Raw genomic sequence first — 19,125 nt, forward strand, 5'->3', positions numbered from 1 at the left:
TCTTATCTCTCTCTCCTCTATTTCTCTCTTCTCTTTCACTACCATATCAAACAAAGCATTAGAGAACCTAGTTGAATAGTTTAGCAAGGCTATAACAAAATGGCATAGGAGTTCTTGGAAAATAATTTTAAAATTTCTTTAAATTATTTTTCAAATCTTATCCAATATAGCTTTTGTTTGAAAGTAACCTATCCACTTCATTAGCATTCTTTGTGTGCAATCACCCTCCTCTCTCTCTCTGTCTCTCTATTCTCCTGCCTACAACTCATTTCCTTCTTCTAGCTTCTCATACCTTATTTCAAGTAGTCCCTTGATTTCTTTAAGGCATTTGATTCAAATTAGCCTAATTGAACCAACCAAAACACATAAAGAATAAAATTAAAAACAGACACATAAGTAGCTTCAAACCAATACATTAATCTTATGAATCAAATGCTAGACATAAAGAACTTTTAACTAAAAGGATTCATTCTCCTACCTCGGAAATTAAAAGCATTAAGCCACATGCTTTTCCTTCCCAAACTCTATCTCGAGCCTTTAATGTACTTCAACAATTCTTCTCTAATTTTTTTTTTTGAAATCTCCTGCATTCTTCATTCCTTAGCATAGTCTGAGAAAACAAATCATAATATGTCTTAGATCAAGAAAATCATTTCAACCTACAATATTATATCAAGAAACTGATTTTGGAGCAACACACGTAGGTAGATTGGCGGAACCATCACCTATAACCCGAGTCAAAATAAGATTAGACATAAACAAAACTATGCAAAGAAGGAATTTGGAGAGGAAAAGGGAGAATGCTCACCACTTTTTCCGGCCAGCTCTCCAATTGAGTCATGGAACGTGACAAAGAGGGGAGTCGAAGCCATCATTATAAATTTAGTAAGGAGTAGTAGTAAATCTTCTTTCAAAATATAATTTATTTAAATCTTAGATAATTAGGGAAAATCTTTTAAAATTCAGGTTTCAAGATAAAATAGCACAACATAAGAGAGGCTATCTAACAAATTGACAATAAAAACAAAACAAAATCTTTAAAAAATATTTAATAAAAATACGATAAAAATTCAGATTTTTTTTAGAGTATTAATTAATTTAAGATAAAAATAAACAACCTAAATCCTAATTGATTTATACTCTAAAAATAACTCTAAAATAGAATAAAATATTTCATGTAGAATCACATACAAAGGAGAATCAGAAAACATAAAAAAACAAATTAAAATATTGCAAAATTCCATATAGAATATAAAATGGACTCACCATCCATGGCTTCCAAAGAATCTCTTTTGGTGGAATATCTATAAAAAAAAAACTGAAGAAAAGAATTTGAAATTAGCATGGCAAGTGATGAACGAAATTGACCTTGAAGTCAAACATGAGTGAATGAAAGTTAAAGGTAAAGTAAAATAAAATTGAAAAAAACCATAACATATTATGCAAGCAAAGGAAGAAAATAATTTGAAACCTCCATCTGCAACCTTCCCAATCAGTCCAAGGCAGCAAATCGGAGGGATGCGATTGCAAGTCGATGGCAAAGTGGTTCCGTTGAGAGATGAGACGATTTTGTGGGGGTGGTTCCGTTCAGTGGAGAGATGAGATGAAAATTGCATGGAGGAGATAGTGGAGGTAGGTAGGGTTTTAAGAGGGTTTTTGCTGATGGGATGTATTATTGATTTAAATCACTTATCACAGATTTTATATTAAGATAAAATAATGAAATAAACAACATAAATCCTAATCAAATCTAAAATAAAAAAATGAACCAAATAAATATAGATAAAAACTATCAAAATCTAGCAAATCACAATAAAAACTCATAAAATCAGGAATTAATTAAAAATCCGAAAATTCAATAAAAATACCATAAAAAAATAAATAATAATATAAATTAAGATAAAATACAGAAATAAACAACATAAATCCTAATCAAATCTAAAATTAAAAAATGTACTAAATAAAAATAGATAAAAACTATCAAAATCTAGCAAATCACAATAAAAACTCATAAAATCCGGAATTAATTAAAAATCCGAAAATTCAATAAAAATATCATAAAAATTAATTAATACTCTAAAAATAAATCAAAAATAAATCAAGATAAAATCAAGAAATAAAAAACATAAATCCTAATCAAATCTAAAATTTAAAAATGTATTTTTTTATTAAGGAGAAATAAGGTAAGGAAAAATCATGGCACATGTGGCAAGTGGGGCCAAGGAGAAAGAGCTTACATGTAAAATATTAGGTGAGAATTAATCTGGGAGCGACACGTCACTAACTTGGCATGTGAGAGCGACACGTCATGCTAGAAGTTGTTCTTTTCTAATATATATAAAATTTAAAAATGTTCTAAATAAATATAGATAAAAACTATAAAAATCTAGCAAATCACAATAAAAACTCATAAAATCTGAAATTAATTAAAAATCCGAAAATTCAATAAAAATACCATAAAAAATAATTAATACTCTAAAAATAAATAATAATATAAATTAAGATAAAATACAAAAATAAACAACATAAACCCTAATCAAATCTAAAATTTAAAAATGTACTAAATAAAAATAGATAAAAACTATCAAAATCTAGCAAATCACAATAAAAACTCATAAAATCCGGAATTAATTAAAAATCTGAAAATTCAATAAAAATACCATAAAAATTAATTAATACTCTAAAAATAAATCAAAAATAAATTAAGATAAAATCAAGAAATAAAAAACCTAAATCCTAATCAAATCTAAAATTTAAAAATGTATTTTTTTATTAAGGAGAAATAAGGTAAGTAAAAATCAGGACACATGTGGCAAGTGGGGCCAAGGAGAAAGAGCTTACATGTAAAATATTATGTGAGAATTAATCTGGGAGCGACACGTCACTAACTTAGCCTGTGAGAGCGACACGTCATGCTAGAAGTTGTTCTTTTCTAATATATATAGATTAAAAAGGACAAAAATTAAGATTGCGATAATAGTTCTTTTTTTATGGCAAATGTTAGTTATTAGTAAATTAATACAAATTATTCATCCTCAGGGTTCGAACCCTGACATTTCACCTATAATTATCTTTAGCTCAACAATGTGAGCTACCTATCCCTCGATAATTATTTATATGATTAAGAATACGATAATTGTGAATTATAAAAAGCTTTTAAAATTAATTTATATGAAAAAAATTACATTTTAAGGAACCAAAACAGTTTAAACAAAAAGGAACCAAGGAATATAAGAATTAGTAATCAAAGTTGTTAGAAAATAAAAAGGAAATAATTTTGAAATTGAATAAATTCGATTATTTTATTAGTATAAATTTAGTAGTACTCCAAATAGATTTTGAGACTATTAAGTTTCTATAATAATAAAGATGGAGATTTTGACGTTCTACCCACCACCTCTAAGATAAAGATTGAGATGAATAATTTTGTAATTGTATCAATTTGTTATCATCATTTTAGGATTTCATTATTTTCAAAATTTGAAATATTTATGATATAAAATAATATTTCAAAATATTTTTTAATGTGTTAAATTACTCTCGCAATTTTGACTTGGGTTTGGTGGAAGTCAAATGTCTTCTCAAGAATACAACTCTTAAGAATCGAACTCTTAATCTAGGGGTTTAAGCAACCACTTTTTACCACTGGCCACTGCGGCCCACCGTTGAGTTATTTCGAAATATGTGTTATCATCTATTATTAAAAGTAAAATATATGCATAAAATTATATATATATGGCATCCTATTAATAATTATTATAGTAGGGGAAAATAGTAAAGTCAAATCAGATAAAAACTGAGTCATCGAAAGCGTGCCACCTAGAAGAGCTGTCACATTTTGGTTTTGAAAATAGATTATAGTATAATTTTTTCTTTGTATTAAGCGTTTTTTAATCGTAGTTGACATGAGAGTTATGTCACTATTCTAGATGCTGTGAAAATTTATAGACATTGGATATAACTATTCTTCTTTCTTACCACTAGAAATATAATATAAAATCATGTATGTAACCTTTATCTAATAATTTAAGCTTTTATGATAACTAATTGTTTAACATGTTATTAGAACCTCGGTGACCAAAAGGTCAAGAGTTCGATCATTGTTGCTGCCCTCATTTTCTAATAAAATTGAAACCATGAAAGGTCGTGATTTAAAACCTTGTTTTTTGTTTTCTTTCTTAAACAAGATGATAAGTCACAAGCAAAGATATGATGAGTTCTTTTTACAGGGATGATAGAATGATTCATTTAGGAAGGACGGGAAGCCGGTTAGGGATAGACTCGCTCCACCTTCAGCTCCATGGTTTTGCTCTCCTACAAACATCAGTATCTACTCAATGGTTGTGTTGTCCTTTTTTTTAACCTTCTGAGATCCCGTGAGATCTTTTTATAACAATAATTTGTTGTAAATGATCAAATTAATCAGATGCAGAGTGTCCTAAAGCTAAGGATAATTGTTTCAGACACGTGTTTATTTGTTTTGAAAATGATACTAGTAATAAGGCTTACGTGTGTGATAGATTGGGCATTATGATACGGCTTGGTAATTGAATATGGGATAATAATTGAATACTAAAAATGTGAGAGTAGCACATGATGAAAGAATATCTCAATAGAGAACCAAACCAATAAATTTATCTATTTCTGTTAATATTAATACATAATAGATTGATTGGGTGGGGCAAGGCTCTTCTCAATTGAAGTCCACGACAAACTAGCTTTTCCTTCACAGACCAGCAAGCGACAATAAAATAAAGACAGTGAATGCAATGCATAGTGCATACTCCCTGCAAAAATCAAAAGAACACAGACCAAAAGATTAACTTTCCCTTTGTGGCCAAGGAACAAGTGCCAGCCAGCCAACAAAAGTATGTGATGCTGCCAGTTTCCTAATCAATAATACCCTTCTCACATGTTACTCTTTCACACTAGTGGTGGTACTAGATTCTCTTTTTCTTATTCAACCAAAATACTCCCATCATGCTCGAGTTAAGTATATGAGTATGAACATTATTAGCGACAAAGCGCTCTAGTACTAGATTCTTTCAATTGTGTATTAGATATAAAACTTGTTACCATGAGTAAATAAGGAATTGTCAAAATTATCCTCAGTAAAAATGAGCTAATATCACTCATGTCTAAGTGACATAGTAACATTTTAACATGTGTGATTTAGAGATGTCCATACTTATGGATTCGAAAAATGTTACACAAGTTTTTTAATGTTACACCTTTAAATTTTTTTATTTTAATTCTTTTTGTGCAAATAACATTTTCAATGTTGAAAGAAAAGAATAGTCTTGGCAATGGGCAAGCCATGAGAGAAAGTGTTACCGTTGGATGAACCCAGTTAAAGCTGGCTTGCATCCAAAACGTAACAAGCTAAGGCATTTTCTAAAAAGGAGTGGGGGACAATAGAGACGTTGGAGATGCACTTTGTGGCCAGGGTGATAATAATTCCAATAGCAACACACAAGCAAAGTGAAAAATAAATAAATAATATACTAACGTAGCTTCTGTTGTGGGTTTTATTACCTTTACTCCTTTCTCATTCTGCCTTTACTCTTCTTCTCTTCTCTCCCATTGCCAAGCCACTACAACCCATGATGTCTTCTCTAGATTCTACATTGAAAATTCCTCAAAACCTCAAAATCATCAGCTCCACCAGCAACAGCACCAGAAAGGATAAGCAAGGCCCAAGTAAACAGTATCTCTCCTGAAGTATTATAACCAAAAAACAATCATAAACAATTTCAACCCCTTCAAGGATATAAGCTATAAATTTAGATAAAACTCTACAAAATTGATGACACATTCAAATGCAGGAAAAAATGATAGACATCTTTAATTTGTGAAGTAACACCCTTACATGGAAATGGAATCCTACATTTTTCTGCTAATGGTTAAAGGTGAAAAAAAGAAACATTTTCCCAAAGTGAAACCAACACTCCCAAGTTTCATTATTAGATGCACCCCACTCCTTTAGGGAAGTGTTAATTAATTGAAAGAGACAAACAATCTGATTTCACAGCTAGCTGCACTAAAATATAGTATAATCTAGAAGATAAATACAATCCTGACAGAACCTAAACTCAAATCTAATAATTAACAATAATAAATAAATAAAAATTGGGAATTGCAGTGTCAGTGATAGTAACTAACACTAACCAGTGAGGATGCAGCTGAAGAAATGGACAAGTAACCGGAGGAGGAGGTGGGTGGTGGGAGCGGCGGTGCGCGACCACCACCGCCACCACCGGTGGTGGCGTTGGTTGAAGGAGAAGGCGAAGAAGAAGAAGACGGAGATAAACCAAGTGAATAAGCAAGGGTACCATCAGGCTTAAAGAGCCCATAGTTCCTTTCCGAGGCAGGTCCTGGTTTTTGGTTCTCATTGAAGAGGGCAAAAACGTAAATATTCAAATCAGCATCAGGCTTCAACGGCGTCCCCTTCTTACTGCTCATCTTGATCACGTTCCCGTTGTACCTCTTTGCGTTCTCAACCGTCGCGCCGGCCTCGTCGTCGTCCCCTTTCGATGGCCACCCCGTCTCGGAGATGTGCACCGGCACCTTCGCGCACCCCAACCGGCTAAGCGCCGCGTAAACCGCGTCGATCTGCGCGAACAGCATGTTGTCGTAGTGAAGTCCAGTGCCGGGATCCACTGTCCCCTGATTCGGCTGAAATAGAACATAGTCCAACGGAACCTGCTTCGGATTCGCCTTGTAAGCAAAGTATGGGTACGCGTTGATGAGGAACGGTGACCCGGTCTTAACCTGAACCGTCGGAAAAACATTTTAGTGCATCAAATAGAACTAACAATAAATCATGTAACTAACTTAGGAGATACTACTAGTAACCTGGAAACTCAGGATCTGTGCTAAACACGGAGCGAGGTCCGAACGGAATGCTCCGGAGGAAGGAGGGTAGGAGGTTTCTAAAACAGCTAAGGAGTGAGTTGTTGTGACGGTTATTTGCTTGTCGAGGCCGAGATTGACGAGCGCGGTGTGAACGCCCTGCATTGCGGGGAGGAGGTTGGAGGTGAGGGAGGTGTCGTTGAAGGTGAGGACCTCGTTGCCGACGAAGATGGAGGTGATTTTAGTGGCTGGGAGGTAAGGTTGGATGTTGGATTTCACCCATGCCTGTGCTTGCTTTGGGTCCTTCATCTTGGAGAGAAACTCGTTGCCGAGGCCAACCATGAACTCCACTCCGGTGCCGGCGAACGCCGTGAGCACGCGCGGATCGGCGTCGTAGAGCTTGACCTTGGTGGCGCCGATGCATTTCACCAGCGAAACCACCTTCTCCGGTGAGGGGAGGTTGTTGGCGATTTGACCGTAGTTGATTCCGATTGACTCTGTCCTAGTTACAAATCCTGCAGCTGCACGGAAACGACGCCGTTTTTCAGTTCCGGTTTCAGATTTACGGTATAAGATGTTGATTAAGAAGGAATGAATTTGCAGCATTGTTGTTTGTTACTTACCTGTGATGAAAATGATGATGATGAAGGTGGAACAGCGACGGTGGAATGTAGAAGGAGGAGGATCCATGGAGATCTTTGATTGATTGAAGTAGGGATGTGAAAGGAACGAACGAGATCGGTTAAATGTAGTGTCGATTGTGATATTTGTTGATGATGAAAACCTGCTTCCACGGTTTACTACTTTACTTGAGGAGTGAAGAGACAGAGAGATAGAGAGAAGATATTTTATTTTATTTTAGGGAGATAAATATATAAATAAATAAATAATAAACTAGTATAGGCGGATTCTACCATACCCCCAATGTATGGTACACGATTGACGAGTTATGACGTGTACCAATGGGGGATCGACACCTGGTACCGTATTTAAATATTGGCTTAATACTCCCTCCGTTCCTATATATAAGTCTCAAATAACTAATTCTCTTAGATTAAGAAAAGTAGTTACTAGTAATAAATTTGTAAAAAAATGATTTACTTTCCTAGATTACCCTTATTTACTTTCCTATGATTTTCTCTCTCCAAGTTAATACTTCTAAAGTTTATCATCTCTTTCATATTAAATATGAGGGTGAACTTGGAAAAAATTATTTAATGCTTCCTAGATATTAGAAAGTGACTTATATTTTGTAACAAATTTTTTTTAAAAAATGTGACTTATAATAGGGAACGGAGGGAGTACATCACAAGGCCCCTAGAATTGTAAAGGGAATCAGTTTCAGGGCCTGAAAAATTTTCGCATCAAATTGGGTCCCTAAGAAATTTTTTTTAATTCAATTAAGGCCAAAGTGTGTCAGACCTCAATTTTGTCATAGTCATAATTTACACGTGGCTTTTATAATTTTTTTTAATTAAAAAATAAAAAAAATTTAATTCCAACTCATCTCATTTATTTAAAGAGAAAAATTAAAAATTAAAAAATTCCAATTTATTTAACTTTTATCCTAATTATATCTTTAATCTTATCTCCCTCAATCTCCATGGAATCAACAACAACAAATTCAGAAGAAAAAAAAAATCCTCAGAATCAACAACAAATCTAACATCAACCACCATCTTCATCTTCATCCTCAAACCCAGAAACAACCACAAATTCAACATCACCCAAAAACAACCACAAATTCAACATCACCCATCGTCTTCATCTTCAGCCCCAAACCACCAAAGAGTCAAATACTGATTTCAAATCAAGGTTTCTTCACATAAAAGCTCTGAATGTCAAGAAGCCACAATCTTCAAGCTGGACAACCCATCAAAATGAACATTTATGTTTTAAATCATAAACATGATATGTGAACCAAATCACAAAACTTCTAGCTCATTAAAAAATCACAAACCAGATTCAACCCCTCTTTTGTGTGCTGGCACGCAGTACAAAATCACAAACCAGATTCCACCACTGAGAAGCTCCACAACGCGATCCACCTCCTCGAGAACCAGCTCCGCTCCGAGTTGCTCTCCCGCCACGACAACCTCCTCTCCCATCTCTCCTCACGCCGACCACGCCCTCTCCACCCTCCTCTCCTCCCTCCAATCCTCCCTACGCCGCCTCCGATCTGAACTCTCCTAACCTCACCGCTCAATCGCTACCAAAACCTCCCACCTCTCCAACCTCCACGGAACCACCGAGCTTCTCCAGCACTCCTTCCACGCCCTCGCCTCTGCAAGAAGCTCCGAGACCTCATGGAAGCCGCCGATCCGGATAAGCTCGACCTCGCCAAGGCCGCGCAGTTCCACTCCATGATCCTGAGCCTCTGCGACGAGCACGACCTCGCCGGCATCGACGCCGTAGACGAGGAGCTCCGGTGGGTGAGAGAGAGCGGCGACAGGTTGAGGAGCGAAGCAATGAAGGTTCTGGAGAGGGGAATGGAAGGGTTGAACCAGGCAGAGGTTGGAACTGGGTTGTAGGTTTTCTATAATTTGGGTGAATTGAAGGGTAATTAGATTTAGGTTTTATTTTTTAGGAAATGAGTTGGAAAATAAAATAAAAATATTAAATGGTGTTTAAAAAAATTATAAAAGCCATGTGGAAAAAAAGTTTAAGACACATCAGCAGTTGGCACACTTTGGCCTTAATTGAGTTAAAAAAAATTTCTTAGGGACCCAATTTGATACAAAAATTTTACAGGTCCTGGAACTGATTCCCTTTACAATTTCAGGGGCCTTCTGATGTATTAAGCCTTAAATATTTGTTTCAATTTTTAACATTTTCCAAAAATATAAGAAAAAGACATATTTATTATTCATTATTATTATATCCAAGTTGAGTTAAGGTTAGTAAACCCATGTGGGTCCCCCTGTGGTTAACACATTTCGAGGCTTTGAATTTCTGAGAGGGAAATTGAAGTGGGTTGTCACCTTTGGAGGGAGCAGAACAAAGAGTGCACGGCGGTGAAGGCGATTATGGCAGTGAAGGCGACAACGGCGGCGAAGGCTCCACTGTAAGCAGCGAAGGCTTGTTGGTTAGCTCCTGAAGCTATTTGAAGTGTTTGTTTGTGAGTTTCTTTCGGAATTCGACATTTAGGGTTCTAAGCTCTTGTTTTGTGTTACTGTAAGTCCTTCTCCTCTTTATTTAGTTTTTGTGTGTGTTTCTTTCGATTTATGGGTTTTTCAAGTTTAGGCCTTTCTCAAATGGTGAATTTAGGTTGTGTTTGTTGTGTTGATTTAGTATAGCTTCGATTTTTTGGATCTGAAAATGTACCATTCTGAAGTTGGTTAGGTAATGGAAAGTAATGTACAATCCGGTGAAAATGGAGAGGAAGAAGCCCATGTCAGTTTAGGTAACAATGGGCATGAATTATCTGAGGAAAATGGTGGTTCTACTGGAGTGGAGGATGAGGACGATGATGGTGCTGTGTATGAGAAGAGCATATTAGATTTGACAGAAGATGATATAATGGGTATGGAATTTGATTCTGAAGAGGATGCGATTAAGTTCTACGAAAGATATGGTCAGTGTTATGGTTTTGGTGTAAGGAAAGACAATGTCTATCGTTCTGCTAAGGGTTACATTGTTACTCGTCAACTGGTATGCAGCAAAGAGGGGGTGAGGCATAGAAAATACGTGCAGCGGAGGGACCGGGTTAGAGTTTCAAAGGGAATTACCAGGGTGTCATGTCCAGCTCGCTTCCGTGTTCGCTTTGAAAGCAACTCAGGTAAGTGGAAAGTTGCTTACTTTGTCAAGAATCACAACCATGTTCTGGCACCTGTGGATAAAGTCCACTTGATTTCTTCCTTTCGGCACCTCAATGATTCTGACAAGGCTCAGATTAATAGCCTTAAGCTACATGGGGTGAGGACTTGCAACATAATGGGCTTGATGCTGGGGCAGAAAGGTAGTCATGAGGCATTGGGTTTTACGAAGAAGGATCTGTTCAATCACATTGATAAGGAGAAGCGGATAAGGGTAGGAAACGGAGATGCAGTTGCTGCTTTGTCATATTTTCAGGCTAAGGCTGAGGGTGATCCAATGTTTTTCTCCAAGTATACTAAAACTGAAGATGAAAATCTCAAAGACTTATTTTGGAGTGATGGAGTGAGCAGAGTGGATTACCATGCTTTTGGCGATGTAATTGCCTTTGACAGCACCTATAAGAGGAACAAGTATAATAAGCCTCTTGTGATTTTCTGTGGCTACAATCATCATGGGCAGACAACAGTTTTTGCTTGTGCTTTGGTTACGGATGAGTCGATCGAGACTTATAAGTGGGTTTTGGAGACATTTGCTGAGTGTATTTTTCAGAAGCACCCGAAAGGTGTTGTTACAGATGGTGATTTAGCAATGAAAGAAGCAATAAGTTGTGTCTTTCCTAATGCCCGTCACAGGTTGTGTGGTTGGCATATTCAACAAAAAGCGCTACAGAAACTTAAGAATTCAGACTTTTTGGATGATTTTAAAGTTCTGATTTATGGCAACTTCAATCCGGATAGATTTGACCATGTTTGGGCTAAGGTTATGGAGAAGTATGGATTTGGTGATGATGAGTGGTGACAATAATGTATGGGATGAAAGAAATGTGGGCAACTGCATTTATGAGGGACAAATTCTTTGCAGGCATAAGAACCACGTCAATGTGTGAAGGGATCAATTCATTCATCAAGAGCTATGTTCAATGTAAAAACAGTTTGATTGATTTCATTCATAATTTTGAGAGGGCTGTGAAGGAGTACCGACACAATGAGTTAGTTGCTGATTTTAACACAATGTATACAGAACCTTTGCCCACTACTTCCCTTGGTTATATTGAGCGAGGTTTCTCCCATAAATTGACAAGGAGCATGTTCAATGAAGTTAAAACTCAGATTCAATATGTGGGTGGCTTAAATATTATCCAAAGGACTGAGGTCAATGATGTGGTGATGGTGAAGATGAACAAGGCTTTGTATGAAAGGCGTGAGTATGTGGTGTTATATGACAAGAATTCTTCAAAGTTTGTGTGTGATTGTGGTCACTTTGAGTATTATGGAATTCCTTGTTCTCACATGATATGTGCAATGAGAAATGAGAGACTGGCTGAAGTTCCTGATAGTCTTATTTGTAAACGGTGGTCAAGGACGGCTAAGGTGGACTACATGAATCAGATTAATGACACTGTTACTGGCAATGATTCAAAGAAATTGGCGATGTTAAGGAGGGGTGTGCTTTCTGCTGCTTGCAACATACTAAGTGAAATAGCTTGTGAGAATGTGAATGATTTCTCTCAAGTCTTGCAGGACATATATAAGTTGGCTGACAGTGTTCAAAGGCGTAGGGTGGGAAACAAAACCATCCGCACTGGACCATTCTTGATTGGTGATCCCACTGTGGTGATCACAAAGGGGCGCAAGAAGAAAGGTGGGAAAAAGACAAGGTTATGCTCAAGATGCAGAATGCCTGGTCATACAATTCGCACATGCCCGGAAATGCGTGAAGGTCAAGGAGTTGGTTCCCACGACACTGCTATGAGTGATTCATCTGTGGAGCTTGATGATGTTAGTATACATTTGGAGTTCTTAAACTATAATATTTTATTCTACTTGTTTCAGTTTAGTAGTGATTTAAAATTAATTTGTGTGTGTAGGTTGATGAGGTATTGCCATATAATGTAACTATGCCTGGAGTCTCCTCACTTGAAGTTGCTGGAAAAGGCAAAGGCAAGGTATTATCCTTGTGGGCCATCTTTGTGTCATTCATTTTTGATCAGTACATGTCCATGAGCATTTTAGATTTAACTTTGTTTTACAGGATCAGAGTGTTAACGAAGCTTGTTCTCAAGATTTGAATTATCCTTTTATGACTCCTTTGACCCAGGAGTATTTTCATCCTGGAATGAACATCATGGATGGGTTCACTTTGCCATCATACCCTGGGATTCGCATATGTGAACCTGGATCTTCTACACAAGTCCCAACTGTAAGTGTGAATGTGTTCTTGAAAGGGATTAAATTTTGTCTGCCAAGATTATGTTTTCAGATTTTGTAACCAATGTTGGCAAAATCTATAGCAAAATCGCAAAATCCTAAGATTTTACGATTTTGCAGCACTGTTCCGATTCAAATTGCATGCAAAATCTTTTTTTGGTGGAATCCCGTAGAATCTTAGATTTTAATCGTAAAATCGTAAAATCCTATTGAATCTTACGATTCTAGTATTTTTTTAATTTTTGAAGCTGATTCCTAAAATTGGGGAAACTAGAGAGTTTTTTTACTTTGTGGAAAAAACAACCCACCACCCAGCATTTAGGGGATTTCAAAATTGAAGCTCTAATTGATTGTAGTTGCCAAATTTGAATGGTTAATTGACAAGAATTAATAACTGATTGTATATTTTGAAAAATCAACTCATGTGACCGTTTTCATGCCTCTAATTGCCTATTTAATTCACTCATAGTAGAGTGAATTGAATCACGCATTCATGCTCTGTTTTCTGTAGTCTCTATCTAGGTCTCTTCTTCTTATGTTTTCTCTTCATTCTTCAACATCTTTGTTTTCCTTCATTCTTAGTGCTCTTATGATTTTGGATTGAGATTATGACTTATATGGATGTTAATCTAATGAATTTTTATTCCAATTTTTGTTAAATGATGTGACTTACAAGATATCAATGCTATTTTTTTGTTTTTCTATTCATGGTAGAATCTTACGATTCAATTTACGATTATACGATTATCCGATTTTGAACCCCCTCTCCGATTCTACGTAGAATCTAGTTTTTCACAACATTGTTTGTAACTAAACTATTGTTGTGACACAGATTGTGGGTTTCTTAAATGAAGTTGAGCGGAAGGCCAAGGCTGCACGCATTTATGTTAGCGATAGCAGTGGAGAAGATTGATGTTGTTGGGGATGATGATGCGGAGGAGTAGATGGTGAAGACACTTTGATTGACTGTAGTTTAGGTTGTGGTAGTTTTTGGATTGATTAATGGAAATGTTGATACCTAATAGCATACACTTTAATTAATTTGCACTGTGTTCTGTTGGTGCCAGCCACATGTGTTGTTATTCAATGCATTTAACTTAGGTACGCTATTAACTGGAATAAAAATTTATTTGAAAAAAAAATACACACAATGACTCAATGGGATTCGAACCCAGGTCATGGGACTTAAAAGACATTGCATTTACCACCAGGGCCAGCCACATTTGTTGCTATTCAATGCATTTAAATTATACTTATTAACTTAGCAATTAACTGGAATAAAAATTGATTTGAAAAAAAAATACACACAATGACTCAATGGGATTCGAACCCATGTCATAGGACTTAAAAGACATTGCATTTACCACCAGGGCCAGCCACATTTGATGCTATTCAATGCATTTAAATTATACTTATTAACTTAGCAATTAACTGGAATAAAAATTGATTTGAAAAAAAAATACACACAATGACTCAATGGGATTCGAACCCATGTCATGGGACTTAAAAGACATTGCATTTACCACCAGGGCCAGCCACATTTATCGTTATACAATGCATTTAAATTAATACTTATTAACTTAGCAATTAACTGGAATAAAAATTGATTTGAAAACAAAATACACACAATGACTCAATGGGATTCGAACCCATGTCATGAGACTTAAAAGACATTGCATTTACCACTAGGGCCAGCCACATTTATCGTTATACAATGCATTTAAATTAATACTTATTAACTTAGCAATTAACTGGAATAAGAATCGAGTGTGCATCCGTGAGTTCTTATACTTAGGTCAAGAGCGGCGTGCATCCCTAATCTCACTCTCTTAGGGCTACCTTCCACCAAGGCTAACCTTTAGTGACTGATTAGGGTACCCGATGGGGTAGGTGGACCGAATCGAGTGTGCATCCGTGAGTTCTTATACTTAGGTCAAGAGCGGCGTGCATCCCTAATCTCACTCTCTTAGGGCTACCTTCCACCAAGGCTAACCTTTAGTGACTGATTAGGGTTCCCGATGGCGTAGGTGGACCGAATCGAGTGTGCATCCGTGAGTTCTTATACTTAGGTCAAGAGCGGCGTGCATCCCTAATCTCACTCTCTTAGGGCTACCTTCCACCAAGGCTAACCTTTAGTGACTGATTAGGGTACCCGATGGCGTAGGTGGACCGAATCGAGTGTGCATCCGTGAGTTCTTATACTTAGGTCAAGAGCGGCGTGCATCCCTAATCTCACTCTCTTAGGGCTAACCTTTAGTGACTGATTAGGGTACCCGATGGCGTAGGTGGACCGAATCGAGTGTGCATCCGTGAGTTCTTATACTTAGGTCAAGAGCGGCGTGCATCCCTAATCTCACTCTCTTAGGGCTACCTTCCACCAAGGCTAACCTTTAGTGACTGATTAGGGTTCCCGATGGGGTAGGTGGACCGAATCGAGTGTGCATCCGTGAGTTCTTATACTTAGGTCAAGAGCGGCGTGCATCCCTAATCTCACTCTCTTAGGGCTAACCTTTAGTGACTGATTAGGGTACCCGATGGCGTAGGTGGACCGAATCGAGTGTGCATCCGTGAGTTCTTATACTTAGGTCAAGAGCGGCGTGCATCCCTAATCTCACTCTCTTAGGGCTAACCTTTAGTGACTGATTAGGGTACCCGATGGCGTAGGTGGACCGAATCGAGTGTGCATCCGTGAGTTCTTATACTTAGGTCAAGAGCGGCGTGCATCCCTAATCTCACTCTCTTAGGGCTACCTTCCACCAAGGCTAACCTTTAGTGACTGATTAGGGTTCCCGATGGCGTAGGTGGACCGAATCGAGTGTGCATCCGTGAGTTCTTATACTTAGGTCGAGAGGGGCGTGCATCCCTAATCTCACTCTCTTAGGGCTACCTTCCACCAAGGCTAACCTTTAGTGACTGATTAGGGTACCCGATGGCGTAGGTGGACCGAATCGAGTGTGCATCCGTGAGTTCTTATACTTAGGTCAAGAGCGGCGTGCATCCCTAATCTCACTCTCTTAGGGCTAACCTTTAGTGACTGATTAGGGTACCCGATGGCGTAGGTGAACCGAATCGAGTGTGCATCCGTGAGTTCTTATACTTAGGTCAAGAGCGGCGTGCATCCCTAATCTCACTCTCTTAGGGCTACCTTCCACCAAGGCTAACCTTTAGTGACTGATTAGGGTTCCCGATGGGGTAGGTGGACCGAATCGAGTGTGCATCCGTGAGTTCTTATACTTAGGTCAAGAGCGGCGTGCATCCCTAATCTCACTCTCTTAGGGCTACCTTCCACCAAGGCTAACCTTTAGTGACTGATTAGGGTTCCCGATGGCGTAGGTGGACCGAATCGAGTGTGCATCCGTGAGTTCTTATACTTAGGTCGAGAGGGGCGTGCATCCCTAATCTCACTCTCTTAGGGCTACCTTCCACCAAGGCTAACCTTTAGTGACTGATTAGGGTTCCCGATGGCGTAGGTGGACCGAATCGAGTGTGCATCCGTGAGTTCTTATACTTAGGTCAAGAGCGGCGTGCATCCCTAATCTCACTCTCTTAGGGCTACCTTCCACCAAGGCTAACCTTTAGTGACTGATTAGGGTTCCCGATGGCGTAGGTGGACCGAATCGAGTGTGCATCCGTGAGTTCTTATACTTAGGTCGAGAGGGGCGTGCATCCCTAATCTCACTCTCTTAGGGCTACCTTCCACCAAGGCTAACCTTTAGTGACTGATTAGGGTACCCGATGGCGTAGGTGGACCGAATCGAGTGTGCATCCGTGAGTTCTTATACTTAGGTCAAGAGCGGCGTGCATCCCTAATCTCACTCTCTTAGGGCTACCTTCCACCAAGGCTAACCTTTAGTGACTGATTAGGGTTCCCGATGGCGTAGGTGGACCGAATCGAGTGTGCATTCATTTATTTTTTTAAAATTTGAACAAATTTACATATTCAATTCATTTATTTTATGGGTATTGAAAATTCAGTGCATTAATATTTTACTAGTTTACAAATTTTGTATTTTTTTTATTTTTAAAAATCAAAAGTTGTATTTACGTTTTATGCATTATGTATACTTTCAAAATACTCTTTAGTATTTAGTATTAATATCGAAATTTTTTAATATATTTAAGTGGGTTTTTAAATCAAATAATTGAGGCAGAGATTTTTTATATAATCAAGTGGGATTTTAAACCATTTAAGTGATGCACAGATTTTGCAGCCCTAATTAAGTGGGTTTTTAAATCAATTTTGGAAGAAATCACATTTTGAAGACAAAAATTATTTAAAAAAGAAAAGTGTAAAGGTCATTATGAGCTGTTCAAACGTGACCCTCGAATCACGAGTATACCCCTATTATTTCACGCAGGTGGGCGATTTTGCCCCTATTAAATGGCCTATTATAACGAGTATGCCCCTACTTTTTTGTCCCAGAATATCCATTATGCCCCTATATCAACACCGGAAATGACCAGTTTGCCCCTACTTTTGGCTAAAAATGTCAGATTCAATGTGTTGGAACGCGGGAAGTCATGAGTGCAACAGGCGGCATAGGGTACAATCAAATCAATCAGAAGAAGAAGTGGAAAGGTTTATGGAGTTGGAGTTTATTTTCAATTTTCAATAGCAATTTACACTTGACCCACTTCATTTTAGTGAGAAATCATCAGCCAAGCCGTCGTTTGGCCTCAACCATGCCAGCTAGCATGATGAGGCTATATAAAGCTTCTCTAGACTCGAGTCTAGACGTTTTGACACCCAATCCTCACCGCAAAACCCACCGGAAAACCCACCACCACAAAACCCATCATCGCCGGTGAAGACATGACTGGAAGAGGAAAAACCCGTCGGAGAATGACCACGAGGAAGAGAAGGACTCGAGATGTTGACTCGATCACCTCTCCTTTGAAGTCTCGCACCCACCCAACCCTTTCCATCCATTCTGTCAGGCCAAGGAAGATACCGTCCATCATCACCATATCTTCCAGGTTTGTTCGCTACTAAGGTGGTTTTGTTTTCTTTGAAATACATCGTCATGTGATAGTGGATTCTAACTTGTATTTTTTTTTTCTTTTTGCATGACATGGTTCGTGAAGCCGTCATGAGGTGAAAGGAAAAGGTATCGACCATGATGAACACCCACTGCTTAGGCCTGAGGTCTGTACAGGGAAGGAAAGCCCCAATGAAAAGGTATGTTCAAGTTTAGATTTGTAGGATTTCTGTTGTTATGGTTTTTTAGGGTTTCGGTTGAGGTTTTTGGCACAAATATTTTCCTTATTTCTGATTCTGATTTTGTCATAAACCAACAAATCTACGACAAATCTGCCATATCTTTTCATTATCTTCTTCCACTGAAGTTGACAAATGTATTTTACTATTAAGTCAAATGCGAAGTCAAAATGGTTTTTTTTTTATTCAAGGTCAAAAGGGGGGTTTATTTAGGGTTTTGAAAGTGATTGTTGGTATAGAATGAAACTCCCATGTGAAAGTGATTTTGTAGGGTTTCGGGTTTGTTTGTTTGTTTTTTCCTATAAAGTGATTGTTGGTATAAAAGGAAAAGGAAAAGGAAGGCCTAAAAGGAAACTCCCATGTGTGTGCAGTATCTGACTTTGGTTTAAAAGGACCCTACCTGGCTTATTTGTTCTTTATCATGTGATGTGTCTTGTTTGTCATTTACTTGTGAAGAAGATTCTTCTTCCTGACTTTTCTGTCTTCACATTTTTTGTCATATACAAATGACTTCCTTTTCACAGTACTTGGAAACCTTTATGGCACCAACCTCTATTACCTTACCATGTGTTTAGTGTTTAATTTAATTATTTGTCCTTTGCTGACAACTTCAAAAAAACCTTCTGTGATAAAGAGTGAGTGAGAGAGAATGAAAGTGGTGGCATTTCTTTCTCATAATGATGTCTGACTGTGACTCTCATTTCAGTTTTAACTTTTCTCATTATTTATGCCCACCTTGCAATAACTTTTCTCATTATTTCTGACAACCCTGTGCAGGATGTTCTAAATACAGTGACTGGATTGAAGGAAGATGTCAACAAGCTCATGCATGCTGTTGGGTTCTTAGCAAATGCTTGGTGCAGCCAAAACACCATAAGTTCTCATACAGCCACACCAGAGAAACCAATTTCAGTAGGAACTGAATATGTTATCACCCCAAAGTACTCTCTCCGAACTGCAGCTACTGAAGAAATCCTTCACAAATTCTTGAAGACCAACCCAACAAATGAGAAAGCTAAACCCACAGAGGTA

The 19,125-nt window shown here is 37.6% G+C and overlaps 3 protein-coding genes across 5 annotated transcripts; 2 read left to right on the forward strand and 1 right to left on the reverse strand.

Moving 5' to 3' along the window:
- Window positions 1-4,613: 4,613 nt before the first annotated feature.
- Window positions 4,614-7,682, reverse strand: LOC130717478 (glucan endo-1,3-beta-glucosidase 11). Its single transcript, XM_057567712.1, has 5 exons — window positions 7,476-7,682; window positions 6,856-7,373; window positions 6,169-6,771; window positions 5,536-5,716; window positions 4,614-4,787 (listed from the first exon to the last, which is right to left on the reverse strand). Exons 1-4 carry the CDS (start codon window positions 7,540-7,542, stop codon window positions 5,639-5,641), a joined length of 1,266 nt encoding a protein of 421 aa, XP_057423695.1. The 5' UTR covers window positions 7,543-7,682; the 3' UTR covers window positions 4,614-4,787; window positions 5,536-5,638.
- A 2,086-nt stretch (window positions 7,683-9,768) lies between these two features.
- On the forward strand, window positions 9,769-11,481 carry LOC130717477 (protein FAR1-RELATED SEQUENCE 5-like). The gene is made up of 2 exons (XM_057567711.1): window positions 9,769-10,026; window positions 10,187-11,481. The coding sequence occupies exon 2, from the start codon at window positions 10,198-10,200 to the stop codon at window positions 11,464-11,466; it is 1,269 nt and encodes a 422-aa protein (XP_057423694.1). The 5' UTR covers window positions 9,769-10,026; window positions 10,187-10,197; the 3' UTR covers window positions 11,467-11,481.
- On the forward strand, window positions 11,457-13,238 carry LOC130717476 (protein FAR1-RELATED SEQUENCE 5-like). 3 transcript variants are annotated; one of them, XM_057567709.1, is made up of 3 exons: window positions 11,457-12,446; window positions 12,536-12,613; window positions 12,766-13,238. In XM_057567709.1, exons 1-3 carry the CDS (start codon window positions 11,472-11,474, stop codon window positions 12,934-12,936), a joined length of 1,224 nt encoding a protein of 407 aa, XP_057423692.1. In that variant the 5' UTR covers window positions 11,457-11,471; the 3' UTR covers window positions 12,937-13,238. The 3 variants fall into 3 exon arrangements, with proteins under 3 accessions (XP_057423692.1, XP_057423691.1, XP_057423693.1); XM_057567708.1 differs by having other exon boundaries at window positions 12,700-13,237; XM_057567710.1 differs by having other exon boundaries at window positions 12,536-12,608; window positions 12,700-12,832.
- Window positions 13,239-19,125: the final 5,887 nt, after the last annotated feature.

This window comes from Lotus japonicus, chromosome 5 (genome assembly GCF_012489685.1).
Source record: "Lotus japonicus ecotype B-129 chromosome 5, LjGifu_v1.2".
Classification (NCBI taxonomy): domain Eukaryota; kingdom Viridiplantae; phylum Streptophyta; class Magnoliopsida; order Fabales; family Fabaceae; genus Lotus; species Lotus japonicus.

Coding starts and splice junctions, on each gene's coding strand:
- LOC130717478 (XM_057567712.1), bottom strand. CDS start 7,542: ATGGATCCTCCTCCTTCTACATTCCACCGTCGCTGTTCCACCTTCATC. Junction 7,374..7,475: donor CATCATCATTTTCATCACAG/GTAAGTAACAAA, acceptor GTTTCCGTGCAG/CTGCAGGATTTGTAACTAGG. Junction 5,717..6,168: donor CTTCAGCTGCATCCTCACTG/GTTAGTGTTAGT, acceptor ATAATACTTCAG/GAGAGATACTGTTTACTTGG.
- LOC130717477 (XM_057567711.1), top strand. CDS start 10,198: ATGGAAAGTAATGTACAATCCGGTGAAAATGGAGAGGAAGAAGCCCAT.
- LOC130717476 (XM_057567708.1), top strand. CDS start 11,472: ATGTATGGGATGAAAGAAATGTGGGCAACTGCATTTATGAGGGACAAA. Junction 12,447..12,535: donor CATCTGTGGAGCTTGATGAT/GTTAGTATACAT, acceptor TTGTGTGTGTAG/GTTGATGAGGTATTGCCATA. Junction 12,614..12,699: donor CTGGAAAAGGCAAAGGCAAG/GTATTATCCTTG, acceptor TTTGTTTTACAG/GATCAGAGTGTTAACGAAGC.